Consider the following 21,714-nt stretch of genomic DNA (forward strand, 5'->3'; position numbering starts at 1 on the left):
ATCTTATTATCCAAATATCGTTCTTCAAATATAGTCAATATAAAGGGGAAAACAGTATATAGAAAACATATACATGTAGAAACATCCACGTTCCAAATCAGTGATCAGACACAACTGTGAGATATATTGGTACGATAAAATGATACAACGAAAAAGAGAATTTTATAATCACCTAAAATTAATTGTAAATTTAACTCTTTTTTATACATATTATGTTGTTATAGTAATAGAAATATTACTATTATATATTCAAGCGTTATAGAATTAACGTTAATAGATTTCTGTTCAACAGTTTATTCCTCTAGCGAATAACTAATAATCTCACTTGATGCGACGATTATAATTATCGGCATGTGTCGGCTAGTCGGTGTTTTGTCGGTATTTGTGTCATTACTTGACAAAGATTATTTATAAAAAGGTTAGGATTTAAATAAAGAATATTATTCTCTCTTCAATTTGATTTAATTTAAATTTTGCAAGCAATTATAATATTAGTATTAAAATTTTATAGACAAATATATATTTTATATTTGTCAATATACACAATATAATTTTCTACATTTTTTTACTGCTTTCCAAAAACATTTTACACTATCAGCTTTAAAATAATTAATGAGTAATTACAATGCTTCAACATTGCTTCAATGGTAACTGTAATGCTATAATGATAATGTCATATGTAGTCGGAAATTGTAATGCTATAATGTCATCAGTTATGACATGACATTATTAATGTAATTAGATGCTATTACAGTATTATATGCTTTTACTGCATCCTAATTATAGAACGTAATTTTTCAATATTATTAGTACTGACACTAGTTTATATCGAAACAAGATCTATATCATGTTTATATATTTCATATTTTGTATGTGTGTATATAACGCATATTATATAAATTGCGTTATTATTTGTCGCAATCATACGCTTCTGAATTGCTTACGATAAATAAGAAAGTGGTTGATATCGATCATGGTTATCACGTCAACACGTAGAGTGATTATCGTATGATCATTAAAGAGTTTTTCGTGTTACATTTCATTTCATACACACGATTCGGTGATAATGTCGGCTTTTTAATCTATTCGCCGACACAAGAACTATATAGTATATTGCTGTAATATAAAACAGCTGTAATATTTTATAGTTTTAGGTTGTATTATCTGTTATTTGTCATCGGTTTACTCTCAAGAAAGATGACAGACGATAATTTCATAAACTATAAATTAATTAATTTAAAAAGTTTAGCAACTAAAGATTTATATTTGTTTGTTTACTTTATATTAAAATTACAACAAAAGTAAATTCATAACGTAATTATCCTCAGATAAAGTATCATTTATTTGAACTATTATTATTTTTTTCATCGCATAATTAACTAATACGATTACTAACAGTCTCTCATATAGCATGTCATTTTTTAAAATAATAATGAAAATAAATTAAATCATCCGCAACGAATTGGTACAAAATAAATTTACCTTCACATATTTTTAATGAACAAACATGATGAAAAAAAATGTTGAATTAATCTCAAAATTTATCAAGAGATAAAATAAATTCAATTATGATTTTTTATCTTCTAATCAATTTCGCAATCAATTTTTGTATCATATACGTTGTACGTATTTATCGAACAACATATTTTTAATATGAACACTGCGCTATATTAAATAATAAATTTTAATACTTTTGGTAAATTGCTACATCACGATATAATTAACGCACAGTTGGTGCACCAACTATCTTCTGCAATAATTGCATTGCGCTGTAACAGTTGCAACGAGAAACGCGATATCGTTCATTACTATGCCCTCGGATATCAACGGGCAAAAAACAAAAATACGATATATTTTTATGCGGTCAAAAGAGATAAAACATGCAAATTAACCCTTGACATTTCGCGGTTATTGAATTGTCGCACTACTTTCTTAGTATGATAAAAAAATAGAGTATATACGCAATGTGTGTGCAATGTACATATATATATATATATATATATATATATATATATGTGTGTGTGTGTGTGTGTGTGTGTGTGTGTGTGTGTGTGTGTGTGTGTGTGTGTGTGTGTGTGTGTGTGTGTGTGTGTGTGTGTGTGTGTGTGTGTGTGTGTGTGTGTGTGTGTGTGTGTGTGTGTGTGTGTGTGTGTGTGTGTGTGTGTGTGTGTGTGTGTGTGTGTGTGTGTGTGTGTGTGTGTGTGTGTGTGTGTGTGTGTGTGTGTGTGTGTGTGTGTGTGTGTGTGTGTGTGTGTGTGTGTGTGTGTGTGTGAGGTGCAACAAAATAAAAATGAGAGTAATTTAAAGACATACAAAAACCTGGCTATTTTGAGAAAAAATCCAATTTTTAGGAATGGAGATTATGAACTTGCAAGTTTAAATCATGATCACGTGTTGGTGTTAAAAAGGTTGGCACATTAAAAAAATATATATAATAATAGATAATATCTTGTTAATATTGGGATTTGTAAAAATAAAATATCTATATTATTTATAAGATATTATTTCTCTAAATTATTTAACATTTTTTTAAATTTATACTATTTGTGTATGTGTGTAAATTATATAGAAATTTACGAAAGTCATATAAAAAAATTGCAATTTTTGTTGTTAATTATATTTTTGATTGAATTAGATTCTTGGAAAATTATCCGGCCGAATTATACATCATTGTAGTTAATCTGGGTCTGCGGCGAGAGAAGATTAATCTGACTTCTATATATCCTAATTTGGACAAAACTTTAGAGATTGTTGTGGCTTCTAGCAATGCAATTTGCGACACGTAAGTTTCATCACATAGTGTACAGAATATTACCGAATAGTTTCTACATTCTTTTTAATCGATCTTTTCCGTTAATAAGAAAAAAGTAATATTTTTTTATATAAATCTTTATTAAAAATAAATTTATAAATCTTTAGCCAATTCTAAATTAAATAAAAAAAATTATCGCTATTCTGCATATATTGTACATATAATCTGCACGTCGTTGCTATCAGGATATAAACAAAGACTTTTCTTCGAGAATGTAGACTATCAGTTCTTGATAGAAGGATTGATAGAATAGGAATGTTTGAATATCCCTACCCTAAATCACAACGGTGATAAGCGGGGCCGCGACACCGATAACATAGTTATCTATTGTGCAGACCGTGAAATTTTTCCCGCATCATTTTTACATCGTCCACGAGAAGACTGTGTCGCAAACGGACGTATGGAAAAAAATATGTGAATATTAATAAATATATTAATATAAATAAAATATTTAAATTGAGTGTGATCAAGCAGAAGTGCAGTTAATCAGCTAACAATCAGCGAGGAAGATTTACCATATTTAATACGCCATGTTAGCGCTTATACGCTATGTCGTATTGATAAGCGCTTTAGGACTTTTTATATGCGACGTGAATAGTGAAGAGCCTGCGGATAGAAAATGGTGGGAAACTACATTGGTTTATCAGATTTGGCCTAGAGGATTTCAGGATAGCGATGGTGATGGCGAGGGAGATCTGAAGGGTAAGTCACACAAATTGCTTTAGAATAGGAAATTATATCATCAAATTAAGTTTTCATCGGTCACGTATAAATTCGTGAAATATTCGTATTAATATATATATTCATATATATATTTATTCACGCTTATATAATATGCTATAAAAATATTTTCAACATATTTTTTTAATGCGTATATTATTAAATTTCTTTAACACAATTAAATCACAGGTATTATTAATCGACTCGATTATCTCAATGATCTCGGAATCGAGACAATTTGGTTAAATCCTATTTACCCTTCGCCATTGATCGATTCAGGATATGACGTTTCCAACTATACAGATATACATCCCCTTTTCGGAGATTTAAATATTTTCGATAATTTCATACAAGAGGCACATAATCGAGGTATAATAATATGCAATTTTTTAAACTCGCCTGTTTATTTTTAATTTTTGTTAATTCCTTTTAGAATTAAAAGTCATTCTCGACATTATTCCGAATCATTCCAGCGATCAACACAAATGGTTCCAAATGTCGGCACAAAAAATCGAGCCGTACACTGACTATTACATTTGGTCAGATGGTAGTATCGATAAAAATGGCATAAATATTCCACCAAATAACTGGGTATATTTTTGCCAGTTTTATTGTTTTATTAATATAGCATTATTCCAACAATCTCTTTTAAGAAAACTTATCTATTTTAAATAAAGATAGGAAAAAATATATTTTTTTCATTATTTTCGTATAGACAAGCATATACAACGATAACAAAGAATCTGCATGGACGTGGCATAAGAAGAGACAACAATGGTATTATCATAAATTTCATCATTCTCAACCGGACCTTAATCTGAGAAACGAGAAAGTGATCAAAGAATTAATGGTAATATATATATTTACTTAATATATAAATAAGAAAATATTTTTTTATATTTCTAAATCTAAATTAAAAAATAAAATAAATATTTAAAAATACTGAAAAGAATAAAAGTTAGAATGTAAGATTCTAATTTTCTTACAGCAGATTGTAATTTTTTTTAACAATTTAGTAAAGTTTAAAACTTTTAAATTCAAAAGCAATTTAATATTAATTAGTAAATCAAATAAATTAAAAAAGAGTAAAAATATGTATTATAAATTACGTTCTCTCTTTAAATTCAAAAAAATATTTAATTAATATATGTGTATGAACTATATTAATATATTCAATTAATAATTAATATATACACATTTCCAATTTTTATTTAAAAAATAGGTACGAGATTCCGGAATATAATTCGTATTTTTTTATCATAAATAATTTATAAATGATTAATTTTTGTCAATAGGATATATTTGACTTTTGGTTGAAAAGAGAGGTTGACGGTTTCCAAATTAATACAGTGCCGTATTTCTTCGAAGACAAAGCCTTAAGAAACGAAACCGAAAAAGGCATTTATACCTTTGGTCTTCCCGAAAAGAATAAGCACTGAATTAAAAGTAATTTTCAGAATCAAGAAAAAAATTTAATATTATTTTATATATATTTATTATTGTATTATATTATTTGATACTTAGAAGATACTTACATATATTCGTTCTCTCTCTCTTTTTATTTACTAATAATTAAAAAATATATAAATACTAATTTAATGTACGTTTCTGGTGTCATTCATCTATAATTATTTTTTACAAATGCAGCTTTCAAATCATGATAATTCGAGAGCAGCCTCGAGAATCGGATTTAATCGAGTCGACGGCCTTCATATGCTTAGTTTGCTTTTGCCTGGACAAGCATATACATATTACGGCGAAGAAATAGCCATGTTGGATACGAAGATAAGTTGGAATGAAACTATCGATCCCATAGGATGTGCCAGTGGCATAAACAAGTACAAATATTTCTCGAGAGATCCAGTGAGAACTCCCATGCAATGGAATCCCGAAATTTCAGCTGGCTTTTCAAAAAATAAAACTACATATCTCCCTGTTCATCATCATTATAACAACAATGTGGAGGTGCAACAAAATAAAAATGAGAGTAATTTAAAGACATACAAAAACCTGGCTATTTTGAGAAAAAATCCAATTTTTAGGAATGGAGATTATGAACTTGCAAGTTTAAATCATGATCACGTGTTGGTGTTAAAAAGGTTGGCACATTAAAAAAATATATATAATAATAGATAATATCTTGTTAATATTGGGATTTGTAAAAATAAAATATCTATATTATTTATAAGATATTATTTCTCTAAATTATTTAACATTTTTTTAAATTTATACTATTTGTGTATGTGTGTAAATTATATAGAAATTTACGAAAGTCATATAAAAAAATTGCAATTTTTGTTGTTAATTATATTTTTGATTGAATTAGATTCTTGGAAAATTATCCGGCCGAATTATACATCATTGTAGTTAATCTGGGTCTGCGGCGAGAGAAGATTAATCTGACTTCTATATATCCTAATTTGGACAAAACTTTAGAGATTGTTGTGGCTTCTAGCAATGCAATTTGCGACACGTAAGTTTCATCACATAGTGTACAGAATATTACCGAATAGTTTCTACATTCTTTTTAATCGATCTTTTCCGTTAATAAGAAAAAAGTAATATTTTTTTATATAAATCTTTATTAAAAATAAATTTATAAATCTTTAGCCAATTCTAAATTAAATTTTTCTTTACAAAAATGTTTACAAAATTTAATAGTTTCTGAGTCATTAATTATTTAAGCGTGAATATGTTATCAATCTGGCAATTTTTTAAATCAATTTTCTTGGAAATAGAATCCCGGACAAAAAAAAAAATAATGACTAGACGGAATAAATTCTAAAAATGTTAAGCAATTTTAATATTTTCGACTTTTATTTTTATGAGAAACTATCTTTTCCATTGTACGATACTAGTTCCCGACACATATAATAATAATTGATTTTTTTGTTATTTTATTCGATTTTCGCGAATCACTATAAATTAATATATGTTTTTAGAAATATTGTTCCACGGGATAATATTAAATTAACAGCGAATGCCGCATTTGTATTAAAGGGCCAAGAAAAAAAGGAACAAAACTCAACTAAACCTAGCACAAGTGCGTGTTTTTTTAATTAACTACAATCACAAATTTATCAATATTTATCAATCTCGTTAAAATAACAGTAATTATAGATCTTATCAATATATAATATGTTACTCATAAATATTCTTTTAGCGACAGAAAACGAGTCCACTACATCTCCCATAACCGAGACAACAACCAATCCTACTGACAGGACGACGAAAAAAGGAGAAGAGTCTGATAATGCAGCCTCAAATTCTATACCTGTATCTCAAATAATGATAAGCGCCATTATAATTGTAATAGCATCGTACAAACTTTATACATAATGTAGGAAAGAAATAAGAATTTGTACAATAAAAAATAGAATTCTAAATACATATGTATATAAGGCGCTTATCAGGTTCTTGATAATCACATATACAATATTTTAGATGCAGCATTCCAGATCATTATGTTTCACTAATAGATACTTCGATTAATTTGGAATAAATTTTTTGAAAAAACTTTTTTTAAGAAGATATCAAAAACATATTTATCTTCTAATGCAAATTTTTTTATGATTAATTCTGAAGAGTTAAAGAAATCTTTTTTGTGACTAATTTTTAACAGTTTAAAAAATTTTATAAGAATCTGTTTATTTACTTAAAATTTAATAAAAAGTATAAAGTTTCATCATTTGTAAATAAAATTAGTTCCCCCCAAAAACGCTATATTTTGAATCATTTATAATTTAAGAACTATTGGTCTTTCAATATTTTTATAATTAATCACGCAGAAAAAAATATCATAAATCGCGATACTTAAATAAAATCGATAGAAGCTATATATTTAATAAATGTAATATTAATCCGAAACTTTTAATAAATAAAACGCGTGTGATTTAATTAAAATACTTTTTGTTATAATTAGCTTAATCTTTAGTAGCTTAAGAATCCTTAGATGGAAAGTGATTCGAATTGAAAATAATTAAGAAGATCATCTAATGTCAATAATAGCACAAAGCAGAAACTACTTTAAATAGTGACTCATAATGAGCTAAAAAAAGCATAACCAGATGTTCGCGGAGGTCATTCGGGATCATCAGGTGCATACATCGAAGAACACGAGTTTATTATAATAAAGATATTTACGCGGTAAATATGCTTGATGATCTATTCTTTGCGAAGACGTGGATGAATCGACATCTATGTTATATTTATTTACAAATTAAATCTGAGAAGAAAAAATCCATCTCAAATTTCACTCGGAGTGTGAAGTGTGTCAGTGATAACTTACAATCATCAATCGGAAAAAATGTGAGATATATTTTATTTTAAATTTTATGCATCTTTTTACGAATTTCACAGAGTTTGTTGGCAGACGATTTTTAATAATGTATCCAGAGAGAATGTTATCGCAAAAAAGTTGAGCCTGACCCCGAGAATTGACCGCTCCAATTATATGTTATCAGTATACATATTCACGTTTAATTAATAAGAATAGACAGCGGATAACTCGGGAAAATAATGACTACAATAATATACAGTTAATTAATGGCTGTTTTGCACTTTTATCTTTCGTATATATTGCTATCTTTACCCATACTGTCGTTAGCCAAACAATTTTTCTTTCACACAATTCAATCTAAATCTTCGTACGAACGATGTTTATGTCGACAGGTTCGTAAATATCGAAAAGAAAACAAAATGAAAAGGTTCAATTAGAAGTATTTGAAAATTTCTCTGCGCAAAGTTTATACTGTTATTGTGTATATCAAGGAAAGCATTACAAAATGGAGCTACAGGAAAAATCCGCCTTTGCTCAGAAAAACCTGATTTACGACACCATCCCTCTTATTATTATCGAGAAAATGGAGAGGAAACATTTCAAAGGTTCGTAAAGTTTCATTATGCTATTTAATTAAAAATTTCTCTTTTTCTTTTGTAGAAATAATAAAAGAAAGTTATTTTTAATCTTTATAGCTCCCTAATTTGAAAATATAATAATTAAAAGGTATCGGAAAGAGTACCGTATATATTTTATTCGTAAATTGTTTTATAAATAATAGCACATTAAATACTTTATAAATATTTGTCGATGGAAGATATATAAATATATATATAATAAAAATAGAGTGGAGTTCAAAATAATATTGAGTGCATCAAAATACATTAAATAGTAGGTCGTTTCTTATTTCAGATAATAGAGAAACTCCAAAGTATTATCACGTTTCTAGTCCATTTTGTATGAAATTCCGTTTATTATTATTTTGGACATTGTGGTTTGTATTGATTATGGCGATGATGCTCTGTATTCTCACATATTTTTGTTTCATACCTCGAATGTGTTATAGTTCAAACATACACAGAAACACAAACGGATGAGTAAGTATCCAAAATTGAAACTCATCAAATATACAGAATGTTCAAAAATTTATGGTATAAACTTTATGTGTAGGTTAGGCCTTCTCGTTTATTTTAACGATTGTATGCGTGCAAAGTTTATAACCACAAATTTTAGAACATGTTTTTTCTCTCTGTAAAAAATATACAATTTTATAAAATCCCAGATTCTGTTATCCAGTTATTAGTTTTTATCAAAGAACAAATTTTTGTGGAATTTAATTAATTTTGTCAATATTTAAGTAATTTGCTCGTATTCAATGAAATTGATAATCTATTGATTTATAATATCGCTCCAATATACCTCTCGTCCAATATTTAACTATTTTTAAATAAAACAATAATATCCTATTATATTTTAAATATATTAATGTATGTTTTAAATGTGTATGTTTCAGTAAATATATATTATTCCAAAAATTGCAGTGGCATCATAATAAATGTAATATATTATAATAATTTGAATATTATTATATGTTTGTACTATATAAATTATAAGAATTAAATTGTTATATATATTTTTTGCCGCAGAAGATTATATAACTTTATTTTCTAATATTAACTCTATTTACATTTCCCACAATTTCATATAATTATACTTCTAACAAAGTTTTTATCTAAATGCTATATACATGTATTATTATACAATTTCAAAAGTTACATAACAATGCAAAAATTTAAAATTTTTATTTATACGAAAATAACTTTCATCACAAAAATTTGCCAGAAATTATATATAATTATATTATGAAATAAAATGACAAAAATTAGAGAAAACACAACAATAACAAAAAATAAATTGTATTATAGCGATGATAATAAAATAAGTAAATCATAGTTTTCTTTGAAAAAAACTAAAATATTAGATATAAATAACGATTTTATTTTTTTTTAAATAGATGGCAAAGATTTAATTTAACTCCAAATTTTATTTTTAATGAATAATTAATTTAATCTAATAATAAGAAAAACTTAATCACTTTATTTTAGTTAATTATATTTATAGAATTATAAGATATATATATATATATTGTATCGTAAAATACAATTATATATGAAAACTAATGTATCTCTGTCAAAATCTATCTTTTTCTATCTTTATTCGATTTAATTCTAAAATTTAATCAATTTACTAATTTTATTTCAACTTTACTTTTATTTTTTTAATTATAAAATTTTTTTACGTTTATATAAATAATTACATCTAGCATACGAAATTTTTATTTTTGTTCGTTTTATTATAACTAACTCACTATTCTGTCCAATACTCTATATAATTTCGAAAAATAAAATAAATACGGAAATTTTAAAATTTAAACTTCTTGTTTAGTAATCGACTGCGACCGTTTCAAGCTTGATTCCCGATTTAATTTTCCTTGAACCAGCGTCGTCGAGCTCAACATAACAGAAATCTGTTCTGGTAAAGGACACGCGATTAACAAAAGGTCCTCTGCATTATAATACTTATTCAATATTTGATGCAACTGTGTGAACGCGGCGCAAATATTATTTTTTATCGGTTTAAATAAAATAAATTCAGTTTCCTTATTAGCCAAATACAATTGCATCGATTGCTGTATCTCAGGACATTTAAACTTAATTATCCTTAAAACATCAACCACTATGGCTGCCACTTCCTTTGCACTTCCTAGTGCATTTTCCTGACTGGAGTTTGCATCATGCAATTTGTCCTTTTCCAATAACTTGATAATAGGATTAATCAATAAATAAGTTGCGTGTTGTATCAATCGTTGACATGTAAACTTCAACTTTGCATCCACATGTTTTCTCGAATCAATGAGTTGTTCTTTCATCTGTGGTGCACCTTCCAAAAGAAACTGTAATAATGCATTGTTCGATAAGGTGAAGAGCCTGGAACTTTTCTCAAGCAGCCCAAATGCTGCGGTCTTCACTTTGGAGAAGTCCAAACTATATTCCTTAATAGTAAAGTCAACTTGAAACGGTGCAATCTGCTCTCTAAGGATCAGCAAGTGTTTTATTTGAAATAATTCCGCGTCCAGAATGCTCGCTCTCTTCTCAATTTCTTGCCTGGCATTCTCGATGCTTTGGACACAGAGGGAAATGGCCTCTTGGCTCAGCGATTGGAACACAGATCTATCCACACAGCGATAAAGCCTTGATAGACATACCAGAGTCCTGCGAACTGTAGGATACCACATAGCATGTAGATCTGCCGGAGAACTTCCCATGTGTGTCTTTTGGTAAATAGAATCCATGACTATATGATTTCGAGAGACCGGTTCTAGAACAGAACTGTCAGCAGATGACACTGAGATCTTTTTCATACGAGTCTGGCGATTCTCTTCTCTAATCGACTCCGCTATGTCTTCCATCATCTTCAATTTTTCTGGATACGCCAAGTCTCCTGACGAAGGATTGTAGTTCAACACGTCGGATTGTAGATACAAATGCGCGCGAAATACCAATCTCTCTTGCACATCGTGTAACAGCTGCAAGCATATGTTTCCAAAGCCTTCCAACGGTTCGAAATTGTTCTGTACATATTCGTCCAACATTTCTATTCGTAGAATACAGCAGATTTCTGCCAACGTCTCAAGATGATTGATGTGTATTATGAAAGGTCGTAATGCATCGTACAGCGAAGTGCATAAACTCTCCAAATATGCGGTCAGCCCGTTCGATTGTTTCGAAAAGAATTCATAAAAAAGTTTGTGCTCATCTATCGATGCGTGCAAGAGCAGTGCACAAGAGTGTCGTACTAAACTACAATGATCACCATTGTATTTCTCCCTGACAGAATTCAAAGACTTTTGTATACTTGCACCTAACACTAAGCCTCGCTGACTCCAATAATATTGATGACATTCAAGCAATAGACTGTCATATTCCTGTCTCTTGTATGACTTGTTTTCAATCTGTTCAATAACTGGTTTTGTCTTGGACAAAATTGTCTGAAATCTGCCATAAAATAAAGCAAGTGCTGTATCTGTATTTTCTGGTGAGCCTTCGCTATCCTTTAAATTTAAAATGCTCTCTGTAGTTTTAGAGAACAGATTGAAAATATAATTCTGTATCAGTGTAATTGCCTTTGACTGGCAATGCCTGTATCGTATCAAATAAACTCCGCTTTCATTATATGACGAGTTATTCTGCATAAAGTTTATATTTGTATCAATTTTGTCTAATATAGCGAAAAACATTTCGCTATTGATCGACAAGGTAGGCGCATCTAATTTCTCTGTGATCATATTGATTTCCTTGAAATATCTAACATATTCTGTAATACTGTCGATTGTCGCGTTCAGCTGCTTCTGATCAGAAATAAGTTGCTCACTAGCATCGTATAGAGAAGTGGTTTTAGCAGAAACTTCGTTATACTGTTTATAAAGTGCAGAAAGATCATCCAATGCCTTCTCTATCTGAGAACAAACCTCGTGGCACTCAGATCTCCTCGACTTCAGCTCGTCGAGATACAGATTGTACTTCATATCATGCATGGACATGTATTTCCTCTCTAAAGACAAGTAATGCTGAAGTAACTCCTGATACCTTTCTATCGGAAGGTTGTTTTCCTGGGAATCCTGCTTTTGCAATTTCTCTTTATCGCTATGGATTACATTGGTTTGCAGATTCGATGACGGAAAATACGAAGTTATGGCAGTTTCGAGATTCGTTAAACAATCCTTTTGACATATTGTCAATGGGGCCAAAGGATTGTCACTCTGATCCCATTGAATGAGGTTATGTGGAATCGCTCTTGCTTTAGACATACTTTTACTCGCGATAAGAATATCCAAATGTCAACATAATCGTACATATGGCATTTATCCTGACCCAGACTACGGTCCAAAATTGAATTTAGACGCGCGTGTTCAACAAATCGTATATAACAAACTTTAGAAAACTGAGTAGAAATTTCAAGAAACTGTCTACGTATGACACACCGACATTACCGACTTAACCACCTACATTACCGACTGTACCAGAGGGAGAATTTCCCGCTAAATCTCTACCTAACCCTACCTACATATCGCTGACGCGCGTACTTCTATTTATTTGAATATGTAAATTGTCCTCCCCGAGAATATATAAAGTATTGATACTTTTATCAATCCAGTCAATTGCCTCCACAATTTAAATAAAAAATAATTTAACACTCACCGGCACGATGCGCAACGGCGGAGTTGTAGCAGTACACAAGTTATTTTGATAGATCTATAAACAAATATATCAAAATTAAAGCAATATATCCGAGATAATCAATATATAACGGAAAGAAAAATTATTACGCGCGTATCTTTATAAGATATATTATATTATAAATTAATAGAATAATTAATATAATTAATTAAATCAATTATCAATTTTTGTAAAATTATTCCGCGATAGCGATCGAGAGAGAGAGAGAGAAAGAGAGATTTTACGTTAAAGTACTACGCATAAAATATTCTCCTGGGTATTATGTTAAAAAATAAAATTTCGTAAAAAATCACCAACATTTCTAATTAAATAATATAATTAACAAAATTATAAACTGCTTACCTCACGGTTGCTCCGCCGTCGCCCGACGCCTCCCCGGACCTCCTCCTCCTCTCGTCCTCCGTTCATGGCACTCACGCGAAAATACACACGAGATTAATTACGCGATCGCGCGACATTACCGATAATTGATTGCATCGTCGAACGTGAACTTTATTTATATATTGCGATCATTTACGACGTTTCACTTCACTGACCGAGCAAATCGACAAAACGTAACCTCGATATCGGACGGCCACTACGGGGTACGGGGTCGAATTAACGACGTGATAATAGTGGAAAGTAATTATTCGCACGAATTGACAATCTCTAATTATAATTATTGTAATAGAAATGATCGCGTTTACTAATCGACACGATCGCGTTTCGAGACACAATACAACGAAATACACGGAGCGACTCGCGTTGTCGCCTGCTTGCCCGACTTTTGGCGCGCGAATGACCTTAAGATGGAGGGGGAAGAGTCACCAGCGTATGTAAACAATATCACGTTACACGTCGCAACAGCCGGGCTGTAAGCACACGTTCAAGGTTTGTTGTTCAGTTATAATATAATAATTTGACGCGCGCTATCTAAATAAATTCATACGCGGAATACTACTTTGTGTCTGTTGAGCTTTAAATTAATCATTAATAAACGGTTGACTTTTACGTCATGGCTTCTCGTTTAACTTCAGTCGGCGACATAATTTCGATACTAGACGGCACTATGCGGTCGAGTTAATACGCGACAAGTGATTATATTCGCACGGATTAATAATCGCTAATTATAATTACTGTAATAGGAATGATCGCGTTTTAGCATCTATTAATCGATACAGTCGTGTTTCAAGACACAATATACAACGAAATATATATGTATACAACGGAATATATATACCTACACGCGGAGCAACGCGTATTATTTTTGCCTATGTTTATTTAACTTTTGGCGCGCGAATGACAACAAATGGAAGGGGAAAGGTATGCAAACAATATCACGCTGTACATCTCAATAGACGGGCCGCAAACACGTTCGAGGTTCGTTGTTCTATTATATTAATAATATAATAATTTAATCGCTATCTAAATAAATTCATACGCGGAATATTTTGTGTTCGTTTAGTGGTAAGTTAATTGTGATTAGTAAACGATTGATGTCATCGCGATTTTTCGTTTAATTTTAGCCACTCGATCCTGTGATTCCCGTATTGCTGTGTTCTCATTTCTGGAAATAATTGGAAAATTGCACGGTTTGACTCGGCGAAATATTTAATTGAGATATATATATTCGCATCCGTGCATCGTTGGAGAAATCATACAGGTGAGTGTTGAATTATCAATTGTAAAATTATCACAAAATATAATGATTATTTATAATTTTCATCCGTTTTGATTTCTATTAGAATTTATAATCATTTGAACAATTCATACGACAGAATTAGATGTTTATATTTATCTTTTGGTCTTTTTGTCTGCTATCTTGAATTTTTATTAAATATTTAAAAAGAAATTCTTTTCGTAAATTATGTAATTTCCTTATTAAATATGTAAATTTAGAATTTATTTATTCTTATAAATTGTTTAAGATATCTGAATCTTTATTATTTATTTTTTCACTATTTCTATATTAAAATGGCATTAAAAATTTAAGTTTGATGCAATAAAAATGTTTGTATTAATCGAAGTGCGTGAATTTTGCCTAATTTACGCATTCATTTGGCAGATATATTTTTTTATTTTTTTAAAAAAAGGTAATTTTACTAATCACGCGAATATAATAAATAAATTGACTAATCAATCGGTGCAACACCACTGTCATTCTGTCAATTTCTTTGTCGACGAGGAACTCATCCAGATTTTACTTGAAAAAATTTAATTTTCGAAGTTTCGATGATGCATGTTAATTATTAAACTGTAAACGTATTTGACTCGGTTCCTGACGCGATCTCTACTTATATGTCATAATTCGCATTATTTTTACGATATGTATTATTTTTACGATATGTATTTATTCGCAAAACTTTTTTTGATAATATCAACATTATGCAAAGTTTTAGAAAAACACGCACGTAGCAATTATGATTAAAAATAGATAAGTACTATTGTATATTTTTATTAATATATTGAAGCAATATGTTTGGAGCTACAGTTGCGCGGAATTAACTTGACGAAACTGCTGCACGTTCGTATTACGATTCGTGATATAATTATAATCCCTGGATAATTTTATTAATATGCTTAATCCAATGTTTCTAACTATAGTTGCACAAACTTCTTTTAATAGAATTGTCACACGTTTGCATCACGATGTAATATACGGCATGTGTGCATAATAAAATAGTCATCCGATAATTTTTTAAACATTCCTGATACTATATGATTACTTACAAATGCGCGATATTTATTTTCGATAACTTAAAATCTAAATAAATAATAATTATAATATACGGCATAATAAAATAGTCATCCGATAATTTTTTAAACATTCCTGATACTATATGATTACTTACAAATGCGCGATATTTATTTTTTTATTTTCAAAATCTAAATAAATAATAATTATATATATATAAAATAGGATTATATAAAAAGTTTAGATTAAATTATAGAAAGTTTAAATTATAAAAAGTTTAGTTTTATTAATTTTTAAAAATTATCTTTTTTATATTTCAGAATAATTTTGCCTTTAATTATGAAGAGAGAAAACAAGATTCTGAGATATCTTGTGTATGTTAAATTAATATGCGCGGATATCGTGTGCTATAATAATATAACAATAGCCTTCCAAAAATTCAGATTTTCCGAAATAGATGAAGTCATATAAATGCATTCCTCGCGTCGTTCTTACTCAGATCGTGACTTGTAAGAACATATAAGACAACGGTCATTTGATCGATCTATTACATGGATCGAGTACACTCGCTCCGCATTTGAACAACGCCACGATTGGTCATGAATCAATCTAGGTTGCCACTATTACAACGGTCACATTCTACGAATCGAAGATTCTCCCTTTTTTCTATGCATTCTTTTCCGTGGATCCTTTTAAGGACTTTCTATGACTAATGGGGAATTAATGTTTTACTAAAAAGATTTTTTAAAGCATTTTATTGGATTTGCTGAGCTGAATTTTGAGTAGTTCATTTCAAATCGTAAAAGTATTCTATATATAAATTGCGTTATATTTTATGGATTAAATAAAAATAGGATTATATAAAAAGTTTAGATTAAATTATAGAAAGTTTAAATTATAAAAAGTTTAGTTTTATTAATTTTTAAAAATTATCTTTTTTATATTTCAGAATAATTTTGCCTTTAATTATGAAGAGAGAAAACAAGATTCTGAGATATCTTGTGTATGTTAAATTAATATGCGCGGATATCGTGTGCTATAATAATATAACAATAGCCTTCCAAAAATTCAGATTTTCCGAAATAGATGAAGTCATATAAATGCATTCCTCGCGTCGTTCTTACTCAGATCGTGACTTGTAAGAACATATAAGACAACGGTCATTTGATCGATCTATTACATGGATCGAGTACACTCGCTCCGCATTTGAACAACGCCACGATTGGTCATGAATCAATCTAGGTTGCCACTATTACAACGGTCACATTCTACGAATCGAAGATTCTCCCTTTTTTCTATGCATTCTTTTCCGTGGATCCTTTTAAGGACTTTCTATGACTAATGGGGAATTAATGTTTTACTAAAAAGATTTTTTAAAGCATTTTATTGGATTTGCTGAGCTGAATTTTGAGTAGTTCATTTCAAATCGTAAAAGTATTCTATATATAAATTGCGTTATATTTTATGGATTAAATAAAAATAGGATTATATAAAAAGTTTAGATTAAATTATAGAAAGTTTAAATTATAAAAAGTTTAGTTTTATTAATTTTTAAAAATTATCTTTTTTATATTTCAGAATAATTTTGCCTTTAATTATGAAGAGAGAAAACAAGATTCTGAGATATCTTGTGTATGTTAAATTAATATGCGCGGATATCGTGTGCTATAATAATATAACAATAGCCTTCCAAAAATTCAGATTTTCCGAAATAGATGAAGTCATATAAATGCATTCCTCGCGTCGTTCTTACTCAGATCGTGACTTGTAAGAACATATAAGACAACGGTCATTTGATCGATCTATTACATGGATCGAGTACACTCGCTCCGCATTTGAACAACGCCACGATTGGTCATGAATCAATCTAGGTTGCCACTATTACAACGGTCACATTCTACGAATCGAAGATTCTCCCTTTTTTCTATGCATTCTTTTCCGTGGATCCTTTTAAGGACTTTCTATGACTAATGGGGAATTAATGTTTTACTAAAAAGATTTTTTAAAGCATTTTATTGGATTTGCTGAGCTGAATTTTGAGTAGTTCATTTCAAATCGTAAAAGTATTCTATATATAAATTGCGTTATATTTTATGGATTAAATAAAAATAGGATTATATAAAAAGTTTAGATTAAATTATAGAAAGTTTAAATTATAAAAAGTTTAGTTTTATTAATTTTTAAAAATTATCTTTTTTATATTTCAGAATAATTTTGCCTTTAATTATGAAGAGAGAAAACAAGATTCTGAGATATCTTGTGTATGTTAAATTAATATGCGCGGATATCGTGTGCTATAATAATATAACAATAGCCTTCCAAAAATTCAGATTTTCCGAAATAGATGAAGTCATATAAATGCATTCCTCGCGTCGTTCTTACTCAGATCGTGACTTGTAAGAACATATAAGACAACGGTCATTTGATCGATCTATTACATGGATCGAGTACACTCGCTCCGCATTTGAACAACGCCACGATTGGTCATGAATCAATCTAGGTTGCCACTATTACAACGGTCACATTCTACGAATCGAAGATTCTCCCTTTTTTCTATGCATTCTTTTCCGTGGATCCTTTTAAGGACTTTCTATGACTAATGGGGAATTAATGTTTTACTAAAAAGATTTTTTAAAGCATTTTATTGGATTTGCTGAGCTGAATTTTGAGTAGTTCATTTCAAATCGTAAAAGTATTCTATATATAAATTGCGTTATATTTTATGGATTAAATAAAAATAGGATTATATAAAAAGTTTAGATTAAATTATAGAAAGTTTAAATTATAAAAAGTTTAGTTTTATTAATTTTTAAAAATTATCTTTTTTATATTTCAGAATAATTTTGCCTTTAATTATGAAGAGAGAAAACAAGATTCTGAGATATCTTGTGTATGTTAAATTAATATGCGCGGATATCGTGTGCTATAATAATATAACAATAGCCTTCCAAAAATTCAGATTTTCCGAAATAGATGAAGTCATATAAATGCATTCCTCGCGTCGTTCTTACTCAGATCGTGACTTGTAAGAACATATAAGACAACGGTCATTTGATCGATCTATTACATGGATCGAGTACACTCGCTCCGCATTTGAACAACGCCACGATTGGTCATGAATCAATCTAGGTTGCCACTATTACAACGGTCACATTCTACGAATCGAAGATTCTCCCTTTTTTCTATGCATTCTTTTCCGTGGATCCTTTTAAGGACTTTCTATGACTAATGGGGAATTAATGTTTTACTAAAAAGATTTTTTAAAGCATTTTATTGGATTTGCTGAGCTGAATTTTGAGTAGTTCATTTCAAATCGTAAAAGTATTCTATATATAAATTGCGTTATATTTTATGGATTAAATAAAAATAGGATTATATAAAAAGTTTAGATTAAATTATAGAAAGTTTAAATTATAAAAAGTTTAGTTTTATTAATTTTTAAAAATTATCTTTTTTATATTTCAGAATAATTTTGCCTTTAATTATGAAGAGAGAAAACAAGATTCTGAGATATCTTGTGTATGTTAAATTAATATGCGCGGATATCGTGTGCTATAATAATATAACAATAGCCTTCCAAAAATTCAGATTTTCCGAAATAGATGAAGTCATATAAATGCATTCCTCGCGTCGTTCTTACTCAGATCGTGACTTGTAAGAACATATAAGACAACGGTCATTTGATCGATCTATTACATGGATCGAGTACACTCGCTCCGCATTTGAACAACGCCACGATTGGTCATGAATCAATCTAGGTTGCCACTATTACAACGGTCACATTCTACGAATCGAAGATTCTCCCTTTTTTCTATGCATTCTTTTCCGTGGATCCTTTTAAGGACTTTCTATGACTAATGGGGAATTAATGTTTTACTAAAAAGATTTTTTAAAGCATTTTATTGGATTTGCTGAGCTGAATTTTGAGTAGTTCATTTCAAATCGTAAAAGTATTCTATATATAAATTGCGTTATATTTTATGGATTAAATAAAAATAGGATTATATAAAAAGTTTAGATTAAATTATAGAAAGTTTAAATTATAAAAAGTTTAGTTTTATTAATTTTTAAAAATTATCTTTTTTATATTTCAGAATAATTTTGCCTTTAATTATGAAGAGAGAAAACAAGATTCTGAGATATCTTGTGTATGTTAAATTAATATGCGCGGATATCGTGTGCTATAATAATATAACAATAGCCTTCCAAAAATTCAGATTTTCCGAAATAGATGAAGTCATATAAATGCATTCCTCGCGTCGTTCTTACTCAGATCGTGACTTGTAAGAACATATAAGACAACGGTCATTTGATCGATCTATTACATGGATCGAGTACACTCGCTCCGCATTTGAACAACGCCACGATTGGTCATGAATCAATCTAGGTTGCCACTATTACAACGGTCACATTCTACGAATCGAAGATTCTCCCTTTTTTCTATGCATTCTTTTCCGTGGATCCTTTTAAGGACTTTCTATGACTAATGGGGAATTAATGTTTTACTAAAAAGATTTTTTAAAGCATTTTATTGGATTTGCTGAGCTGAATTTTGAGTAGTTCATTTCAAATCGTAAAAGTATTCTATATATAAATTGCGTTATATTTTATGGATTAAATAAAAATAGGATTATATAAAAAGTTTAGATTAAATTATAGAAAGTTTAAATTATAAAAAGTTTAGTTTTATTAATTTTTAAAAATTATCTTTTTTATATTTCAGAATAATTTTGCCTTTAATTATGAAGAGAGAAAACAAGATTCTGAGATATCTTGTGTATGTTAAATTAATATGCGCGGATATCGTGTGCTATAATAATATAACAATAGCCTTCCAAAAATTCAGATTTTCCGAAATAGATGAAGTCATATAAATGCATTCCTCGCGTCGTTCTTACTCAGATCGTGACTTGTAAGAACATATAAGACAACGGTCATTTGATCGATCTATTACATGGATCGAGTACACTCGCTCCGCATTTGAACAACGCCACGATTGGTCATGAATCAATCTAGGTTGCCACTATTACAACGGTCACATTCTACGAATCGAAGATTCTCCCTTTTTTCTATGCATTCTTTTCCGTGGATCCTTTTAAGGACTTTCTATGACTAATGGGGAATTAATGTTTTACTAAAAAGATTTTTTAAAGCATTTTATTGGATTTGCTGAGCTGAATTTTGAGTAGTTCATTTCAAATCGTAAAAGTATTCTATATATAAATTGCGTTATATTTTATGGATTAAATAAAAATAGGATTATATAAAAAGTTTAGATTAAATTATAGAAAGTTTAAATTATAAAAAGTTTAGTTTTATTAATTTTTAAAAATTATCTTTTTTATATTTCAGAATAATTTTGCCTTTAATTATGAAGAGAGAAAACAAGATTCTGAGATATCTTGTGTATGTTAAATTAATATGCGCGGATATCGTGTGCTATAATAATATAACAATAGCCTTCCAAAAATTCAGATTTTCCGAAATAGATGAAGTCATATAAATGCATTCCTCGCGTCGTTCTTACTCAGATCGTGACTTGTAAGAACATATAAGACAACGGTCATTTGATCGATCTATTACATGGATCGAGTACACTCGCTCCGCATTTGAACAACGCCACGATTGGTCATGAATCAATCTAGGTTGCCACTATTACAACGGTCACATTCTACGAATCGAAGATTCTCCCTTTTTTCTATGCATTCTTTTCCGTGGATCCTTTTAAGGACTTTCTATGACTAATGGGGAATTAATGTTTTACTAAAAAGATTTTTTAAAGCATTTTATTGGATTTGCTGAGCTGAATTTTGAGTAGTTCATTTCAAATCGTAAAAGTATTCTATATATAAATTGCGTTATATTTTATGGATTAAATAAAAATAGGATTATATAAAAAGTTTAGATTAAATTATAGAAAGTTTAAATTATA

The 21,714-nt window shown here is 29.3% G+C and overlaps 2 protein-coding genes, 1 long non-coding RNA gene and 1 pseudogene across 3 annotated transcripts in view; 2 read left to right on the plus strand and 2 right to left on the minus strand.

Annotated features, from left to right (window-relative positions):
* LOC115241412 (chymotrypsinogen A-like) overlaps window positions 1-13,870 on the minus strand; it is a 107,045-nt gene extending 93,175 nt beyond the window's left edge. The window contains exons 1-2 of the mRNA XM_029817168.1: window positions 13,451-13,870; window positions 13,070-13,123 (exon numbers count right to left, since the gene is read on the minus strand). The gene's annotated coding sequence lies outside the window, so the exon portion shown is untranslated. The remainder of the gene's footprint in view (window positions 1-13,069; window positions 13,124-13,450) is intronic.
* On the plus strand, window positions 2,967-7,111 carry LOC115241382 (annotated as a pseudogene).
* On the plus strand, window positions 7,420-9,316 carry LOC115241520. Its single transcript, XR_003884917.1, has 3 exons — window positions 7,420-7,840; window positions 8,204-8,416; window positions 8,724-9,316. It is a non-coding gene; the product is annotated as an uncharacterized LOC115241520 (long non-coding RNA).
* On the minus strand, window positions 10,038-12,867 carry LOC115241330 (conserved oligomeric Golgi complex subunit 3). Its single transcript, XM_029817044.1, has one exon. It carries the CDS (start codon window positions 12,676-12,678, stop codon window positions 10,240-10,242), a length of 2,439 nt encoding a protein of 812 aa, XP_029672904.1. The 5' UTR covers window positions 12,679-12,867; the 3' UTR covers window positions 10,038-10,239.
* Window positions 13,871-21,714: the final 7,844 nt, after the last annotated feature.

This window comes from Formica exsecta, unplaced genomic scaffold (assembly GCF_003651465.1).
Source record: "Formica exsecta isolate Colony F162 unplaced genomic scaffold, ASM365146v1 scaffold120, whole genome shotgun sequence".
Lineage (NCBI taxonomy): Eukaryota > Metazoa > Arthropoda > Insecta > Hymenoptera > Formicidae > Formica > Formica exsecta.

What these genes read in the sequence shown, in the direction of transcription:
- LOC115241330 (XM_029817044.1), bottom strand. Translation starts at nt 12,678, where the DNA reads ATGTCTAAAGCAAGAGCGATTCCACATAACCTCATTCAATGGGATCAG.